At 34.1% G+C, this 20,991-nt stretch overlaps 1 protein-coding gene across 15 annotated transcripts in view; it reads right to left on the minus strand.

Moving 5' to 3' along the window:
* The window catches only part of MEF2C (myocyte enhancer factor 2C), a 135,027-nt gene that overhangs the window by 53,720 nt on the left and 60,316 nt on the right, over positions 1-20,991 (minus strand). For all 15 annotated transcript variants that reach the window (XM_083883246.1, XM_083883245.1, XM_083883247.1 and 12 more), the window contains one exon: positions 10,450-10,653. In XM_083883246.1, the coding sequence (XP_083739372.1) occupies positions 10,450-10,653 (204 nt within the window). The remainder of the gene's footprint in view (positions 1-10,449; positions 10,654-20,991) is intronic.

Raw genomic sequence — 20,991 nt, forward strand, 5'->3', positions numbered from 1 at the left:
TTTGTCTTTGTTAGAAACTGTAACAAGGCAGATGTGAATTTAGTCAGAACCCTCCCACTGACATCTCTAGGCTTTAATCAGAGGCCTAATAAAACCTGAATAGTGGGCTTTCTTTGCATAGCAGAATTTTTTGGCTTTTGATACCATAAGGCTCTTTTAACCTGATGAGATGTAGCTTAGGGCCCACATCTGGAAACATTTGTATATCAAAAAACCCCTTTCTCGTGTGTAAGCATATGAAGAACTGTGTCAGCGTTGCATAATATTCAACATTGATTTAACAAGGAACAGTCAAGAGCTTATGGGAGCCCAATGAAACAAAAAGTCTTGGGGAGAAAAGAGGGCAAGATCAGTAATTTACATTAAAGATAGTTGTGAGGTAAGAGAATATATAGTATTTTTACACTTGTCATTATCACTACTGTGTATGAATCTGGGTAAATAACCACATTTTGTATTTGCCTTACAAAGCAGGGATATTTTAATGATGAAAATTAAAAATGGGCTTGCTCACAAAAGCCTTTGTGTCTGGAACACAGCTATAAGTAGCTCACTATCTAGGTTGAAAATGGTAATGCAGGGTAGGGTGTCCTATTTTTCTGTGCTTGAAGTGAAGATACAATAGTAGAATTCAGCCTTGGTAGTTACTAATACACCACACAGACACAATAACTCCCTGTGTACTGCATAAAGGAATCACTTGTGGTCTGCCTCCATTACAAAGAGCAGAGAGGGCCAACATGCAAGAAGACAAAATACTTTCCAAGGGGGAAGGAGACCAGAAGAGTTGATGTACCCAAATACAAGGACTTTGATTCTTTTTGGGGTGATTTAAGTCCCTTTCCATCAATTATCGTTCTTTGTCTCCAGAATCTTATCACAAGTAGCACTACAGGAACTGAACAAAACAATACTCAGGCTCAAATAACCCTGTGAACTGCACTGACGTTTCCACACCCTATTGCTGTGTTTCACCAGGTTACCCAGGTTAAAAAAAGCCCAAAAACCAAAATGAAAAACACTCTGTACAGAACAACAACACACATTCTTGTGTTAAATAACATGCTTAGTCCTTCCTGGTGTTTCTTCTGCTCTGTAGTCCTGCTGATATCTCACACTTAATATACAATGAATATGAAAAACTGCAGTACAGAAGAAGATTGACTTTCTCTAATTTGACAGCTTTTCAAATGAAAAGTTCCTGCTTTGCAGGGTTCTCAACAGGTTTATTTCTGAGTAAATTAGAGCCTGCCTTTTTCTATTGCAAGCTTCCACAGTCTCTTGGTGAAATTTGAGTTTCAGAACAATTACAAATTAAAAAATGAATATATCTGCAGAAATACTCAGCAGCTAGGATTTGATTTTTCAGTGAAATAATGTCTACAAATTCATTTTTACTGCTCTGAATCAGAGTAATAAATTTTTCTTCCTTACTGATATGTGAAATTTTGAGGGCACATGAAATCGTTGAAAAGCATCTATTTTTTTCATTCATTCATGCTAGATATGTGACATTTCATGATAATTCTTGACAGAACACTGCAGTCACTTCTTATCTTAAAATAAATTTAAAAACATGTGGAAAGTAAAAAAAAAAATTAAAAAATGGACCTTAGGAAAGTCATCTATTTTTGACAGTAAGTTAGTTTCTGTGAAACAAAGCCTTGTCTTTCAGAAAGTGTTTACGATCCATGAGGAAAAAAAAAGTATATCCTTGGGCTAAAATGTTTATTGGCACCTAGGAGTCTGAAGAGAGCAAGTCAGGCCTGTGGTTTTTTGAGGGCACTTTATCATCGCCTGCATTCTCAAAGGGATCGGTGAATGAATAGAGCTGGATTACTCAGCCTTCTATTCCACGCCTATTCCTCTCCATTTTCCTTGGCAAGACCGAGCGCCAAGCTATTTTTAGTGAGACACTGTTCTATTTTAAGACAAATATCAGTTAGGAGACATTGTTAGGAAAAAATTTAAAAAAAGAAAAACACAAGGAGGACGGAACGAGGTTTCCCATCTCATATTGTGAAGCAAGCCCTTCAACCTGTAACTTCAGGCATTTCAGCTGCTTCCAATCTTGGAAAAATAAAGAAAATTCAGCGTTCAGGGATTTAAAAATAAACCTACCCTCAGGCAAACAGACCAAAATACAACAAGCTGTTACTATGTGAAACAGTGATTACAAAAGCAAAGAGCGTTCCCCAGTGACTAGATTGGGATAAAATTTTGGAGCTATTAAGGTCTGAGAATGTTACACAGACATGTAAGATATTTCCAGCTCCTTAGCCAGATATATCATATTTTGGAGAAAGAAAGAGTGATCTGTGAAATAGACCTTGCTCTAAGAAATACAGCATTAAGATTCCAATCTGACAAAAAAAAGGAGGAACAAAAAATTTGAAACATATTTATATTATGCACATATTTTTCACTTTCATCATCTCAGCATTTTTGCAACAATCCATCCAAAAAATTTACTAAGTTGTTAAAATATTTTAAAAACTATTACAAAACAACAAAAGAATAAATGAGAAATAAAATTACATGATCCTCAAAAAGGTTAAAATAGGAGGTCTGGATCACCCCCCAAATACACTCAAAAGAAGCTTCTGAAGTACCATGTGCTTCGGAATAATTATCTTTGGATCCATTTTATTTTTTCTATCCCTTTTGTGTTCCACATATATAAAAGTAGCTCTTAGGTGAGTGGCTTTTCTTTGATTTGAGATACATTAGGATTACAAGCTATGTTTCATGTTAACCAAATCCTTGCTGAATTAAGTCATAATGGAAAACTTTTCCCTTTCGAGAAAAAGCAAAATGAAAAAACTCATTGTGAAACTTTCCCTTAGCTGCATTTTTTCACATACTGAATTAATTTGGAATTTAAGAAAACCTCTACTTTTCTTCTTCTAGATTGCATAGCAACTAAAGTCTCTGACTTATTAAATGCAGAGTAACAAGGAGATGCAGAATTATCAAGGAGAGCTTGAAAATAGCCTGGGAAGATAAAGAGTCAAAAATCTCATGAGGATAAGTGGGAGGAAGAGAATAAATTGCTACCTAATGAGTGCAGTAGAAGGACTACTTTGGACACTCTCACTGACTAGAAGAGCAGTTCAACTGAGGGACTACTTTCGATAGAATAGAATTGCCACACACAATTTTCCCACAATTTTCCAGCTTTGAAGTTTTTCTTGTGGTCTTGTAATAGCTACTATTTACATGAATCTCAAATTGATGGAATAATAAGATTAGGTTAAGAATGTCAGTGTTTTAGAAAAGTTGTATTTCTAAAGCAATTACTTCAAAAATGAAATCAAGATTGATAAAATGGACAGAATTGTAGTACTTTTGAAACCTGGATATTTTTCCCTCTGATTTTTTTAACCAGTCATGGTTAGAAAAAACACAGAAAAACCTCATTAATTTACAAACACATTTTTCAAAGGCTCAGTATTCAGTTGGCAAACAAAGACGAAAGGAAAAATGCTGAAGATCTTGAATTCAGTTCTATGGTTTTGTCATACATTATGTTGGCAATAATGGTTTGGCTTGTATTTTCTAAAAATGGAAATAGACAAAGGCATTAAAAAAGCCTAAATAGTCATCCAAAGGAAATTTTTTGGCCAGTTAACTCTTTCCAAATATCTGTTCCTTGAAACTGGTAACACTAGCTGTTTTTTGAGCAACTGGTCTTCAACCAATTTACAAAGGAAATCAATAATGCTATCCCCATTTCACAGATAGTGAAACCGAGGCATTAAGAGGAAATGTGACTTATCCAAGGTCACAAAACAGTATTTGGCAAAGCTATTAATATAACCCAAGTCTCATGAGTCCTAATCCAAGGCAGTATCAAATACACTGTACTGTCTTTAGATCACCCTGAATAACCTTTCTTACATACAGGCTTACTTTCCATAATGTCCCAGATCTTTAGCCCATGGTAGCTGAAAGAAATCCCCTGATTTCAGCAGCTCAAGAGCTGACTTGATGTGTATTTCACAGCTTGTTTATATGCAATATTATGTTATGATGACAAGAGAAGAAAATACACTTACTACATTAAACAAGCTACAACAGTTGCCTTACTTTTCCTAAAAAGAGAACATTTAGAGAGCTGTATGGGCTTATTTACCACAAATATACAGATAAGAGTCTTAATTGATATGAAGAGACTTTCAGAATCTAATTAACCTCCTAGCTAGTCATTAGCTCTCTGACCTTTAGAAATAATTGACGGAAAAAAATTTCTTTTCTCTTTATCTCATTCAGAACTTCTACATCAAGTGACTAATCCTGATGTGCTGTAGGACCCACAGCACATCTGTAAGGATTTATGGGATAATGTGTGGTAAGTCCATGAGCAGAACAGGATGATGGCATTCCTCTCTGGCACAAATACTGCCCATGGCCACCTGAGTGCCATTCTCATAAGCTCATTTTAGACTGTGCTAAAGCTGTACTAAGTTTCAACTCTCATGTCCCTCAGGGAGATTTTAAAGTATGCCAATTAACACATTGTGGCTGGCCATACTAGAAACAACTGGATTTTCTGTTCAAACTAACTTTTCTACAAATCCATGGAAGAATGAATTGCTATCACTAATTGTATGTCTTCATCAAGTACATTTTATTCAGAGTAACAATTTTTTTTTTAACCAGGCAAAAAAAGCACACAATAAAAAAAAAATCTGAATTCCACCACACTATAGGGCTTGGTATTACTTTGTTCTTTGCTATCTTAATGTCAAGATCTGTGAAGATTTCTTTGTGTGATGTAAAACACAAAGGATGAGCAATCTGCAGGGAGAATTTCACATGTTCAGAACCTCAATTCTTTCTCTTAGGGAAAATGCAACTGCAAATGGCACATATTTCTTTTGCTATGTTCAGACTGTTCTCCCTCACCAAATACAGAATTCCACTGGAAAAGGGAAAATATTATGTAAAAGGTCAATTTACCAGCAGTTGCTAAAGAATTAACATGTATGACCCTATGCAAAACAAGTAAAAAGGACTATGCTAGATGCTTATCATCCATGAGAAAGTATCTATAATGTATAAAATATTTTAAAATGTGATATATTATTGCAAAGTAGAACTGGGGTATTTTTTTTGTTCATTTTGTTATTCCCTGGGAAACCTGCAACATCACAATGTCCCTAAAACAATTTATCCCCTAGAATACTTCAGATTAATTCTTGATGAAATCTCACTATCTCTAGAAGCAAGAGTACACCCAATTCAAGTTTTCCAAACTTCCCTAAATTCCATGAGAAAGAAGAGGCAAAACAGGGTGGAGGGCCACAAAATGTAATGGAAAATCAATCTCTAATAGAGCAAAACAATGTATAGATGAGAAGCCATAGAAGGTTAAGGTTTTACTGAAGCAGAAAGATATGACAGTATGTTGCAGCATCTAAAACCTTCCTATATGTAAAAATCCATGTTGAGGGCCATGAAATCCTTCTAATATTTGATTAAAAGAGAGAGAGAGAGGGAAAGAGAGAAATAAAGGAGAAATTGAAGACATGTACCAGAAAAAGATAGACCAAAAAGCAGGTAATGAGGGAGAAATTTCAGAAAACACACGGACCTCATAGGAGAATTTTTTGTAAGGTAGTGGAGAACTGCAAAGATCAGACAGATGTGTGTGAATACATACAAATTAGTGGTTTTATGCAGTGAACTTAGCAAAATTAAGATATTTGGTGGATGATTAGCATTCCTGACATAGAACCTCAGCTAGAAAAGAGAAAGATGAATGAAGTCTGTGTTTTGCTTTTTTCTCAACTAGAGATTAGTGATATGGTAAAGAATAAATGAGGAGATGGATGAATGTTTGCCTGAAAATGGAAGATATGTTTAATGGGATGAATTTGAAGGGGCTGACCTAGTAGGAGAACTTGAACTTATAAAGGTAGTGACCACTGAATCAGCAGATGAAGAGAAGTCAGCTGGAGAAAGGGGGACAATAATAGCATCAGGGTCAAAGAAATTGATGGATTGAGGGTTTAAAAAGAGCTGAAAGATAAAGTAGTGCATGATTTGTGGAGGAATAACTTATGTGCACAGAGCAAGGCTCAGCATATTCAACTCAGTACACTGGAAACTGAATCAAAACCAGGAGTAAGTGAAACTCACTAAAGGTCTTCTAAAGCTGAGACAGTAGCTGATGCTTTGACATGATATAAATGAGAAGGAAAAAGGGGCAGCGAGAGAGAAAATGGGCAGGAAGTTTCGCCTTAAATCAGCAAAGGCTTGATGGCTTAGCTGAAGAATCAGAGCAGATTTCTGTAGCATGGTTTGACTTTTAATTATATTTGCAGCTAAACATTTCCCTACATTCTTGCTCTGAAATCTGTCCCCTTCAATCTAAGGCTGCGGGCCTTCTTGAGCTCCTAAGTAGTGAGCTTACAGTGTTTCAAAACTGGATTCTTGTTAATCGCAAGATAAACAGTGAGATATTACTAAAATAAGTTCTGTTACACCCACTTCTGTTTTATAGAAACAAGGAAAGGATCTGGCCTGATTTCTAATAAATTCAAAGAATGCATAATGAATGTACTTGACTGTTGTAAAATGCTGACATTTTTTCTTCCCCATTTCCTTGTTGCCAAAACAAGTTATTGCCTAGTCTTATACAATTATGCTAAAGATATTATTGTTGGAATTAACATACACACTTGGAGGTTAGCATAAAAATGAAATGTTATATTTCTCCTCTGGTTTGAATGAACTCACCAGAGCTTCTGCTGTTCCTTAAAAAGAAATTACTAAATCCAGCAACTAATGCTCACTTTTTAATTGAAGAAAAATTGAATGAATGACTGTGCTATGAGTAGTTTGATGGATGAGGACATAATGGCTTTAAATTCAAGAATCCAGTTAACACTAACAGAAGTTTCAGAATGTACCTTTTTTGTTTGGTTGATTTTGTTTTGTTAGCTTTTTTTGTTTGGTTTGCTTGTTCCCAGAATTAATGCATATCTCCATGCAGATTTTGGTAAGTCTCATAATAATTGTCACTGTTGCTTGAAATGGATAGAGATAGTCAGAGTAGAATGCATATATTTTCTCCTTCATGAGTACAGATTGACTTCTATTTACCTATGTACATTTTAAGTATATTTACTGGGTCTTAACTGAAACACATTCACCTGCTAGACAATTTTTGTGACCTGAAAAACTCAGATATATCAAATAGCATGTTAATCAACTCTGTTTTGATGAAGCAACTGGAAGCATCATCTCAGTTATATTTATTACATGTAAATAAAATTTTTACATATGTAAAGAAAGTAAGAGCTATTTGTTTCAATCAATGACCAGAAAAGGTCAAAGAAGACCAGTAACTGGCCTTTACAATTCTCTATTAGCATTCCATTTTTTATCACAATAGATTTATTGATATTATATACCTCTAACTTGGCTGGAACCAATTTTCCATTAAAAACTAGTGTGATGTTTGTTAGATTTATGACCTTGTTTTCTTCTGATTCTGTAAGTAACAAGTTATGGCCTGAAGACTCACTTTTTCAGAAATGTTGAATATAATTAATCCCAGTAATTACATTGGAAACATTTGCTTAATAAAATTAACAGCTTTAACCAGATCTACATGAAAAGTTATGTAATTTTTCTATTTGAATAGCAGTGGTTTAACGTAAAAGTAATTAACTACATATTAAAGAACAGCTATTTTAATTTTCTTTGAATATAGATAGTTCAAAGAAGGTACACTACATTAATGACTAATAACACAGTTCTACTACAACTAAAAAGAAACTAAATAGTTAATATGCTGAATGTGAACAGAAATTGGATTCTAAATTAAAGACCTTTTTACGGTTGACAGTTATATTTCAAATTTTCATAGGTCTGCCTAAGAAAGTTTTCTTTATCGAATACTGTGCAGAAACCTATGAGCACAGCTATGCCCTTTTCTTATGCTGAAACATAGTTATTGAATAAGCATTTAGTTGAAAATGCTCAGATTTAATAATATTGTCTTATTCTCAGCTGCTGTTGATTGCTCTGGAAGAACAAGATGAAAAAAATTTAAGTGTGAAATCTAGCTGTCTGAAAGGGAAAACAAGATGGACTCCTTACAAGAAAAATACGTGTTATGCAGTCAGTTTAACTGATCAATTAATATATTTAAATGTGTGGCAAATGTATATCCTCTACCAAAAAATATACCAAATGACACAAAGAGGCGAGCCATTTATGAGCATATTATGCATATTTTCATTGGCTCTATTCTCTACTGTACTTAAAACTGTGATGTTCATCATCCATGAAAAGCACGATAATGTGGAATTCTTGTTCAAAACCTATGTGCTGGAGAAGCCTCCTTGGATTCTGAAACTGTACCAGTACTGAGATGGTTTAAGTATTTCATGTTACAGGCAGAACATAGAAAAATGTAACAGAAAATCAAACTCAGAGCTAATAGAACATTCACTTCATCTGGACTTTGATGTCTTTTTAATTCCTTCAAATAACATTTATTTCAATTATCCACTTTTATTTTGCTCCTTTTAGAAAAGAAAAAAGTGTTGCCCACCAAACTTTGGTTATAACCAGAAAGTTACACATCTGCATGCAAAACTGCTGATCAGCCTATCCATATTGGCCTACTGTTTATGCAGAAAGGGATTTTACTAATGCAATGAGTTCTCTTTCTGAAAATTTTAACATTACTTGAAATTTTAAGTTTTCGTTTAAGTTCCTTGGAAAATTAGAGTCCTTATAATAAAAAGTATTCACTCATTGTAAAGCATGTGATAAATCCCTAACTGGATTTCCACCTATTTCCACCCAAAAACCTGCAGGAAGAAGTAAAGATATCACAGGAAACTCTTTTGCTAAGAATATTTTGGCTCTTTGCCACAAAAAGAGGACAGGACTTTATTTTGGGTATAGAATTTGAATTCTTTTGAACAGGACATGGCTTCCCAGATCTAGGTGGCAGGAAAGGCTTTATGTCTATACAAAAGATTTGCAGTAAGAGAGGAAAAGAGATGATGGAGGAGAGGAAGAAATTATGCACTTTCCTCCTCTTAACTCATTTAAATTTTTTTCTGCTGTCAGAACCTCACCCTATTCTAATGGGGCAAGAATCTGGGGGAAATAAGGAGGGAAGTAGAACAGTAAATTCCTAGATACTGACATAAGGATAGACAGAGAAGTGATATATATTCCTGTGAGCAGTCTTCACCCATTTAAGGTGGTGTGACTGTGACTATTTGTAAAAAGTTTAACAAGCTTAATTATGTAGAATTTTTTGTCCTTTTCAATATTTTATATATAAATAATTCACTATCTTACACTGCTAGTCTGAAAAACATGACTAACCCTGGTGAAGATTACAAAAGTATCAAAATCTCATTTCAGAAAACGTCCAGATCATTCAAAAATCTAAAACTAACTTCATAAAGATCTGGAGTAAACTAAGTATATACAACAACATATTCAGGAGTAAATTTTCACTGACCCTTAAAATAGGTCATAATCCTTCTATTATGTGTTTAATTGATACCATTAGATCAGTTATAGGCTTTAAAACAGAAGTTGTATAGGTCACATAACCAATTTTTTAGGTATCTGTCTAAGATGTGAGTACTTTGTTAATAACAATAAAATCATTGAAGGCCTTAAGTATTTTGTATTGCTTGAGTCTAAATGTGATTGCAAAGTAAACTCTCTTTTCTGCAAAAAAACCCCCTCTCTTTTCTGCTTCTACATTAGAAGCTTAAATTTTAAAATCTTAAATTTAAATTAATAGTTTTCAGTAATTGTAAAAAAAAATTGCTCCCTACAATAAAAAAAAATTGAACAGTGTTTATAGCATTCTGACACTATTGCTTTGATACTGTCACTATTATTATGGTAACAATATTCTGTGTGAGTAGCTGATATATTTTTATTGTACAGATTGTAAATGAACTTTTCTTGCATTTTATTAGATACCCTCTGTAAGCAATCAAAAAGCTAAAAAAAATCAGTCAAACTCCACCAACAAATGGCTCTAAATCTTCTTCACATCTTTTATAATGTATTCCTAATTCCTCCTGGACAGACAATACCATAACTTTTGGATTGTGGAGACAAGTATGAAATGTTTTCCAGAGAGCCTGTCCCTGGAAAAAACTAGGAGACAAGCAGAAGATTCAGCTGGTAGGTAGTGGTCAAGGCATGGAGAGGATTAATGGGTCAAAGCAGCACAGAAACCTGGACAATAGGGAGCCAGAAATCCATTTGCAGAAGTTTTTCCAAGACTCAGAAGGGTAAAACTGCTCACAAAAGACGTGGATTTCGTGCAGCTTTGGCTTCATCACCTCCAATGCTCAAGCCAATACACTGCTGCCCTGTTCTGCTCTCCTGCTGCTATCCTGCATAGGTCCCCAAGGTATAACCTACTTGGAGTAAAACATGAAGTCTTACCTCAACAATATCTGAATTTGTTCGGCTCTCGTGTGGCTCATTATACTCAGTATATTTCAGCAACACTTTGTCCATATCAGTGCTGGCATACTGGAACAGTTTGTTGGTGCTGTTGAAGATGATTAGAGCAATCTCACAGTCACACAGAACACTAAGCTCATAAGCCTTCTTCATTAACCCAAATTTCCTCTTCGTAAAAGTCACCTGGGAAAAAAATAAGCAAAAAAGGTCCATCAGAAATCCAGAAGTTGCTCTCTGTAGTCTTTTTCCTTTTTTCTGAACTATAATGTGTGACTGCTTTGTCTTTGAATTGAACATGCTCAGTAAACAAATGAATAAACATAAACAGAGTTCCAAAATAGAATATATGTGTGTGTGTGTGTGCGCGTGTGCGTGTGTGTGTGTTGTATGTATTACACAAGGGAGAAATACTTAATTATCGCTGCGTGAAACTTGAGATACAGGTAAGGGCCATGGGGTATTTTTATTTAGTGGTGCTATGAAGTGTTGATACTGCAACCCTAATTTAAAAATTCAGATATCCTTTAGATGGCATACATCTTTCCTGTAAACATTTACAAAATGCACCTCAAATTAGCAGCTGCAAATACTTTGAACATGTGCATAAATTGATTTTTTTCATTCAGATAGCAATTGACTTTTATTTCTAGCCCCCCCCCCCTAACTCCTGCTAGCTTTGGAACAAAGAAATTATTTCATAACCATTTAAATAGTGCAAAAGAGATACATTGCTCATGCGAATACATGATACTTTTGAAGAAGTATCTAGTGGTAAAAATCACATTTTTGAGAAGTGAGAATTAGAACACATGAAAGAAGAAAACAGCTAGTCAGCAGACTTTGAAACAAAGTCTTTTCTGAACACACATATATCATATTTTACTTCATTCCAAGCAATATGCTTAGGAGTATGAACTGGAATTTTTTGTACAAAGGGCTTTAGGTCATGTTATATAGGAAAGAAATAGAGATGTGCTTGCAAGTTCTCAGTAGGCCAGCTAATGCCCCTATATAATGCAAAATTAAGCCAGTATGAAAATTATAATTATTCTCTACAAAAACATAATTTTCCACAGGGACTGTTTTGACAATGAAAGACTTGCACATCAAACAACTTTTTCATCTGCTTTTCTGCACCAACTTACAAATTCCAGTAAGACACATGACTTGAAATAAAAAACTACTGAGAGCTGTTTAAGCTAATTGTATGGTTGAATTTTTCCCCTCTGTTTCTTCATATGTGCAATTTCTGTTAAATAATTTTCATTGACAGGAAATTTTAAGACAAAAATAGTTTTGCTAAGTCTGTAATTAATCAAATTTAACATGTGTTCAAGGTACTTGGTATGTCAAGGACAGGCACACAACCAAGTTTACTGGTCTGCCTAATTCTACATTTGTTGCTACTATCCCTTATTGTTGTTACCATCCCATATACAGTGGCACCTCTGTGCATCAATGCTGAGGCAAGACCATTTGTCTGTCTGTGTTTCATATGGCTGCTGTTTTAACTGGTCACACTTCTCATGCAAGTTAATGCTTAGTACAACCCCAGACTACCTTAAAATCCCAACATATCGGGCCAAGGAAAACGTGACTTTTTAAGTATTGCTAATCCCTATTTGTTAGACTCTCTCAGAAAGATGAGGCTTTGGGCATAGCCAAATATATTTACATTGCCCATGCTGTGAACACTTATTCTCCAAAATGCATACTGAATGCTATTCCTTTTATTTTAATAATTTTGGCCTCTGTCAACATACTGTTAAGAAAAGATGGATTGCCATTAAAGACAATTATTCAAGCATTTTAATAAAAACACTTTCTACTTTCTACAGCACTCGTCTCAAGTATGCATAATTGACAGTTCTTTCTAAATTTGTTTATCATGGCTTTTGATATTTAGAACGAATAATGAGATTGGTAACAAACCTTTACTCAAATTCTAAATAATAATAATAATAACAATAATAAAATTCCTGTCTTCAAAATACTCCTTTAATGGTTTCTCTGATTACAGAAAAATACAATTAAATGGTTGAAAGATACACACACACACACAGAGACAAACACACATATATGTATATATATATATAAAAGCTTGTTTTAGAAATAATTAATGATCCAGAAAATAAAATGTACTAATTCAACATATTTTCTGCATCTAATGCCTTTTCTGCATCTAAATGCCTTTCAATCAATTTTTTGACCACACTGGTGTAGGTGGAGTATCTTTTCATTTAGCATACTTTTCACCATTAAAGTTCACCCGAGTGCAAAAATATCCTTAAAGCCACTGTTTGTGTTTAACTCATAGTACTTATCACCAGAATGATACTGGTTAGAGCTACTTTTTATGGATACCAAGAAAATCCCCACAAACCAGAACAACAAATAACCTAGATCTTAATTTTCTCTTTCTTTAATTTGCTCTCTTTCTTTAATTTGCTTTTTCTTAAATTTGTCCTAAATTTGATTTGGTTTTAATTTCTTGATCATTCTAATAATTTCAAAATCAACCAGATAATGCTTTTTGTAACTGATAATAAATGAACTAAAGGCAATTTTATCTAGTACTGTTTCATGACTTGTGATTTGGAATTTAAATTTTTGAGTATGTCATTCATAGTGTTCTATCTTTACACATACATAACCCATATGCATTGATGTAAATTTATTATGGTTTTATAACAGTCTATAATAGCAAGCTTTTCAAATAAATAGTGAAATGAAATGTCATGTCAGTAACTTCAGAAAAGATAATGAATACTCTTCAAGCCATTTAAAAAACAAAATTACCTTTTTGCATACCCTCTTCTATGTGGCTACATAAGGAAGATGAATATGCCATACGCTAAAAAACTTTTGTGAACAATATAAGTAAACAGAACATTTATTATTTAGTTTTATTTGTTCAATTTGTTCTCCATTTGCTATGTTAACCATCCTCATCCAAACTAAAAATATTAAAATTAAAAACCATTTAATAAGTATTCTCTAAGGTAGCAGTTAATATTCTAGTATTGAACAAGTTTTGCTGAGTGGCAAAAATTGCATAAATTATTTAAAACTTCTGTTCTTTTGTCTAGCTGGAAAGAAGTGTGGAACCTACACTCAAAAAGCTCTGATTACGCTTGAATTGACTTAGTGCTGAGAATGAACAAGACAGTCACATCGTCATGAACACGAACTGTAGCCACATCACCAAAAAATTCATGTGTTCACACAGTCTTATAATTTGTGTTCAAAGTACCCAGTCTTGGTAGTGTCATATAACAATTGACAATGTCACTTTGTCATTTGACATAAACAGCACTAGGGACACTAAAGGAAAACACACATACTGTGAGAAAATTCATCAACATATTTCAAATAATACACCCTCAAAAATACACACACTTTGATATCTCTGTAACATTTAATTTTTTTCAGCAGCAAGCAAGAATTGAATCACTACATGTTATTTCCTGACAATATTAGTCAACATATGCTTAATTATCCCCACTATCAAATCACTGCTAGTTTTCAGGTTACTCAGTTAACAAATCTACTTCCCTTTAGGAGAAGGATAAGAAATCTAGGAAGTCCTCTTGAGATAGAATATTTTATAATGACAGGATGAAAATTATGAAAAGTTAAAATGGAGTGGAAAGTGGAACAGATAGGAGGCCAATATTCAATGGTCTTTAAAACCTTTTTAAGCATGTATATATAAACCACAATGTTTTTAACAATTATACAATTTCTAAATACTTGTATGAGACACTTGAATGCATTGTTTTATATATATTGCAAAAAAGAATAGTGTCCATATCACCAAAATTATTTCTGAATCCTACCAAAAGTAACCTAATTCTATCCATTTGTATTAACTCAAAACCCACTAGTCTTTTATATTAGTCTTATAGTCTTATCTTTATAATCTTAGAACCACAGTGATTCTACTTATTTAATTTTTATTTATTTATTTATTTTAAATACAATTGTCCTCCTTATAAGAAAGGTGGTACCAAGAAGATAGGTTACTAAAACCTGAAACATTTTCATATAGGAATCAGCATTAATGCTCATGACTTTGTATGGTGTGAGCTAATCAAGATGTTACTTGATTATAAAATACTTACAGTGAAGTAGTCAACTTTCAATTTCCTTGATATAAATCAAGGTGAGCTTTTTATGTATTTTGGATGAAGTTCTAACTAAAAGTGAAATGGGCTAAAAAAAGACATTGAAAAAAGAGAATTGTTAAAAGGGCGATTTTCAGCTTCAACTCTGTGTCTTCTGCAGTTCCATGGAAACAGCTTTCAAATGGCCTAGTCTGTATCTGCAAGTGAACTCGTAAACAGTCTGAATTCAAGTGTGCATGTCACACACTGATATGCTCAATTTAGAGAGCAATGTGGTGCAGAGAAAGCTTTCTTGTTTAATCACTATTAAGTTAAACTTGCTTAAGCTTTATAAATTAGAAGGTACTGTCACTTGGCTGCAATTACAAATTCTCTCACCTGAAATTTTAATTTACCTGAGTGGGTTTGTAAATGGGGTGCTAGCCACCAGAAATAGTCTTTATTTAAGTAAATTTGTAACAAAAATGTTATACTTTTTACAGGTTTTAATTTTTCAGTGAAAAAACACAAGCATCCATAAATAAACTGATTTAATGAATACAGCCTTCAGGATACATTATCTATTTCGTTTTCCATATGATCATTGTGTCTTTTAGTGGGAGTTGGTTTGGGATTAGTTTAGTTCAGTTTAGTTTAGTTTTAGTTTTAATTTGGGTTCTTCTAGTAATTTTTTTCTGAAATCTCACAAATTATGAGAGGCTGAACCATCGTTCCGTACTTGTCACTAACAGTGACAGGATATGTGCTAACACTTTGTTTTCAAAGTAGCAGTCCTGTGATGTTTCAAGTGATTCATTCCAGCCAATGTTAGAATATCAGTGCTCTCCTTACTTCTTTTTATTCTGACTATACAGATATATAGCTGCTGACATAGGAAAATGAGAGAAACAGAATTTTCACAAAATGCTTCCCAAATATATTTCCTGCCATTAAACAGGTGAAGAAGAGGGATCACTGATGCACAGAACTGTCTCATCAGTTCAATGGCAGCATATTGTCAAAAATAAATGTCTGATTGTCCTTATTTCATCTGGAATGTCAAAATTTCCGACACAGGGACTAGAGCAAGCACAGAAGACACAATGTATGTGATAATTAGGAGGTACTATGTGAGCAGTCCACCCAACTTCAAACATAAGGCCAAGTTGCAGAGGGGCTTTCCACTATAATGCCACTGCCAGGCACCTAAGCCTATCCTTTCAATACATCAAATAACTACTGGAGAAGCAAAAACTGTTTTCATATTCTCTCTTCTCTTTTCTGTCTTATTTTCCTCTGATTTTTGTTTAGAACTGTTTGTCATATGAAGAGGTCTGGCTGAAATAATCCTTACAATAACTCTCAAATGGGGCTGGCAAACAGCATCAGTGCAGAATTGATCTAGACAAATCTTCCTTTATGCAACAGTTGGGCATACAGCATTAAATTAAAGACTTGCAGCAGACTGCTTCTATGTTCTTATAACCCTCCAGCATAACTTACAGAGATGAGACAATACTGATTTTTGCTGGTAAATGAGCTATTGTCCCAGAAAGCCCCAAGCATATTGAGCTATGACTTGCTGAATAGTCCAGATAAAGAGGAGTTCTAAGAGGACGCTCCAAAATTATAGCCATAATAAATAAAATGTTCATGATTAACCCAAATAAAAAAGAAGGATTTGTATGTTACAGCACATTTTTAGAATCTCTGTGCATAAATAACAGATCAAATACTTCAAGTAGCGATACTATTCAATCTGCCCACTATTCAATCTGCCCAAAGCCAAGCCATAAGGGTCAACCTCATAAGTTTTTCCCATATAAAAAAAGGAAGGACGGATAAAATTGCAATATATGTTAATTAAAGATGATACAGCAACCTCAAGAAATTAGGAGGTCAACCAATATCAATATCTTTCCTATTTTAACTTATAAATTAAGACCCAAGACCAAACACGAAAGAAAGAATAATAAAGACTAATCTTAGGTGCTTCACTTCCTTTTGTGGAATCAGTGAGATATGAGTAAGTCCTTTATGGACAGATCAACAGATACATAAAAATTTTAGGCAAAAAAAGATAATCTCAAAAACACAGTACCTAATACAATATACACAAAAGCTGACTTTTTTTTTTTTTTTTTTTTTTTTTTTTTTTTAATGCTATTACCATTTCTGGCAGGTACAAACATATGTTTATAGTAAAAAACATGTTTATAAGTTCTGTACTGCTAAAATGTTCATAAGGTAAAGGTCAAAGAATATTTCATTCCCTGCTGAGCAAATGGTCAGGAAGCACATTTGTCTGCATTTCCTGTCATAACAGGAAGAGTGTAACTTCTTCCTCTCCACAATGGCCTCAGTTCTGCTTCCTACCCCCAGCTCTTTCTCCCCCAGGGCTTTCTAAACCATTCCTTGCAAGACAGCAAGACTGTGCCTGTGTCTGCACTATTTTTCAGCTCTGCTGTGTTGGCAGATGCCTCATTCACTACTGCACTCTCTTTACTTAGGCTTCTTGCTCACACTTCAAATTAAAAGTAATTTGACCTAAATATTTACCTTGTGATAATTCACTCTAAATTATGCTCAGAACATCAATTTGTAATACAAGCACATTTAACCTTAAAATATTGCATTCTAGAAATTCATGGTTCATTTCAGTAGCTCTGTTAAAGTTTTACTTCTCAGGTAGGCTGGAATAACATGAAAGTGTTGTGCAGATCATCACAAATTAGGAGCCTTGAAAACTTGGGTGCAACTCTTTTCTTTCAGAAACCTAACTTAACCTCTGAAAAACCAAGGCCAATGTCTAATTTTAATGCTATATTTCAGGTATATATCTTGCATGCAATGTAATATAAGCAATTAAAAATATATAAAAGATACAAAGTGTGATGTTTAAGACAAAGGTTAATTGAACAAAAATTCTGGCTTAGTTGCATAGTCAAGCAGTTGCGTTTTCATGTGAAAACATTTCCCTGGGGGAAAGTAGGGAAATTTCATGTCTTTGATAAAATGAAGATGCTCCATGAAGGAATAATGAAAATATAAGTGAATAGGTGGAAAAAATGTTTTTTATCTATCTTGTGCGCATGTTCGCATTACTATTCAAGGTTCTTAGCTCTTTCTACAAGGAAGTTTCTGATTCAGACAATAGTCTCTTACCCTTTCCTTTTAAACAGAGCTGAAACACAGACAAAAATAGATACATGAGACTGAAATTAATTTTGAAACTAGCAGCATTAGATATCAAAGTCAGTAGAAAAAATCTAGGTCTTCCTGAAAATGGTCATTTCCTTCCAGGATATTCTTCCCCATCCCATAAATTCACTTTAATATCTGCTTTGATTTGTTCTCTATTGAGCTGATAACTCAGTAATTCTCATCCTATAGCTTTACAGATTTTCTGAAATTAGAGAATGGTAAAAAGCCCAGGCATGAAAAAGTTAAACAGCAAGTGTTTGTTACTGTTATATCATACAGATTTACACAGATGCGATGCTTTAAAAAGGGTGTCTTAATGTTAAACACCTTAATTTTGAAGTATACACTTACTATGGTATTTAATAATAGTTAAGACCCTGTTAGCTCATTACAAATTGAAAGAAATGAACACTGTGCAAAATCATTAAATATGATAAACTCAGCTGTAATTGTGTCTCTTCAGAAGCAGGAAAAAAATGCAAGACTAACGAACAATAAAATCATAGGTACAAAAAATGGTGCATCACTCTGTAGGGCTTTATACTTCCTAATAATAATTAGAAAAAAAAAAAAAAAAAAAAAAAAAAAGAGGATTAAATGAGAGTGTTCCAGATCTAACACCAGAAAATCATTGGGTCAATACACCCTCATTCCTGGGTCAATGTACCTCTGGATTTGGCTCACAGACCATGGATTTAATGTGACATTTTGTGAGACATCTCGTATAACAGTAAGACAATATAATTTACACCATTACACCTATTTATTTTAGGTCTGGAAAGCCCTGTCTGTATGGCTGTAAAAAGTTTCAGATGATCTCCATCTAAAACAGACTACAAAAAGCTATCATTAAAACTAACAAAATATTTCACACTTCTGAAGAAAAAAAAAAAAAATACAAGGACTTTTCTGAGAAAGAGGAATACAATTTTTTCCTTCATGCATTGACCATAGCAAAGGTAGCTGAATTATTTCTTTCAATTAAAAACCACAGGAAAATAGAGTTCACACATTTTTTCTAAGTGACCTCCCTTTTTTTCTTTTTTTTTTAACCAACCTAGTATTACCAGAATCCTTCTCCAATCTACTCAATTGAAATTTCTGCAGAAAGAATTTGTAGCAGTCAGGAACTTCTAGCATCAGATGTCAGTGCTAACATTTTTGGCTATTGATTCTGCTAAACGTACAACTAATATCACGTAAGCAGTCACATTCTATTTGAATGGAAAAATTCACTGGCAACAAGGCTAGCACAACCTCAAAACCTTGTTGAGCCTGAACAATATCACCAGGGATTCATTCCACATTTATGAAGACTACATTATCCAAGAATTATCACTAGAATAAAAAGAAAATATTTGGTCACATTGTCTGCTTGAGAGTTTTCATTTCCATTTAATACTAAGGTGGCAACAAACTACACAAAATAAATGAACATTTAATCTAGGCCTGGCAATTACTCATCCTCCTTCTACCTGTGTCAAAAAACAGGGAAAGGGAATTTTTCAGAGAGTCTACTCTGAAACTTTTCCAACCAAAGAAAACTCATGATCATTCACAGAGTCAAACATTCTTGCCATCTTTGACACCAAAAGGTATCCCTGAGGACCAGAAAAATACAGCCAACTTGCAGCTCACAAGAAAGGACATTAAATCAATGGCTCCTCCCAGTTAAAATCTTGAATTCTGTACTCACTTAAGTCAGTGTGAGAACTCTTAAACAGGCCAGGATAAAAGGGCTAGGCCTCTAATGAATGAGTTGCAGTAGTTTTCCTTTACCCCAAAAGTCAAAGCTTAAAATAGTTTTTTGGAAAAGTGCAGAGTGTATACTCAAATTGCACATTTCTATGAGATTTGCAGCCAGAAATATGACTCTGGGTAGTTTGAACTTATGTTTATTGCCAGTATAGTCACTAAAGTACACAAATCCAACCAACTAGACTTGCTCAGAAGAAATTCTCCGAAAGGGAGATCAACACTATTTTTGTCCTTCCCAATCCACTCATACAAGCACTTTGAAGAGTAGGGGAGTCCCCTACTATGGCAGACAGTAGTGTGGAAAAAACAGAGAGAACAAGTTCACCATTCAAAGGCTGACACAGAGGAGGCTGGAAAAGTGTGTGGAAAAGCAAAGACAAGAATTTTGCTCCCCAGGCCTCGTTACAACTTGAACCTGTTTGCAAATATTCTGCTTTCCAAATAGATTCACCTTTGCACTGGGAGAGGAGACAGAATAATAAACTGCTCATCATTTTATACATGTTCCACATATTTTTACTAGCATGTGGCATAGAGCAGAGGATTTATGTGCTTGAGAACAGCTGAGAATGCATCATCCAGGTATATCACATCTAACACACCTTGTATTGTGAAGCCACACTGTGTTTGAATGTAAGCAAAAATAAAGTAGTTTTTAGCCAAATGACTTGCTGCTATTCTTGCAAATGTGTTTTGGTGAGGTAGAAAGAATATATCTCCATCTGTAAATGGAGCTACAAATAGGCTTTGTGGAACTGTGCTTGAGCTGGTATCTTAGCTTATCAAAATTTTTTAACCATTTTTTCTGGTGCAATCTTTTAATCTTTTTTTTTCCTTTTTGTATATATTTATGCAATCAAGTAAGAGGACAATATAGGAATTTATACAAGGTAATATTTTAAGATTAGTGGAAGTGTGCAACAAATAAACTGATGCTGGTATGTTAAAGCAGTAATACCTCATGATATTTTAAGAACTGGTGTGGTTTGCAAAATAATACATTTCATACAAATGCTTAAAACAACCATCAGCTATTATTAAAAATCCAGTTATATTTAATCACATATATATTACTACAATTAAAAAGCCTAATTCCCACAGTCCAATGAAACCGTGAAAATCTTTTCATTTGCTTCATTGAGCTTTAAATCAGGGCACTAATTGCAAGATAAAGTTAGTAGAAATACTTAAAAATGTTTCATTAATATTTTAGTAGAAGTAAGAAGCAGAATCAAGCCAGTTTAACAATATGGAAAGTTAAATAATATGAATCTATACCTCTAGCCTCACAGTGGCTAAGCTACATAAGGAGGTATTGAATTGGGATTATTCAGCCTGGAAAAGAGAAGCCTGAGACTTAACTACGGCCTCCCAGTACCTGAAGGGAGTCTACAAGAAAGATGGAGAGAGAGTTTTTACAAGGGTATGGAGTGACAGCACAGGGAAGAATGTA

The sequence above is a fragment of the Zosterops lateralis genome (assembly GCF_965231275.1).
Source record: "Zosterops lateralis genome assembly, chromosome: Z".
Classification (NCBI taxonomy): Eukaryota; Metazoa; Chordata; class Aves; order Passeriformes; family Zosteropidae; genus Zosterops; species Zosterops lateralis.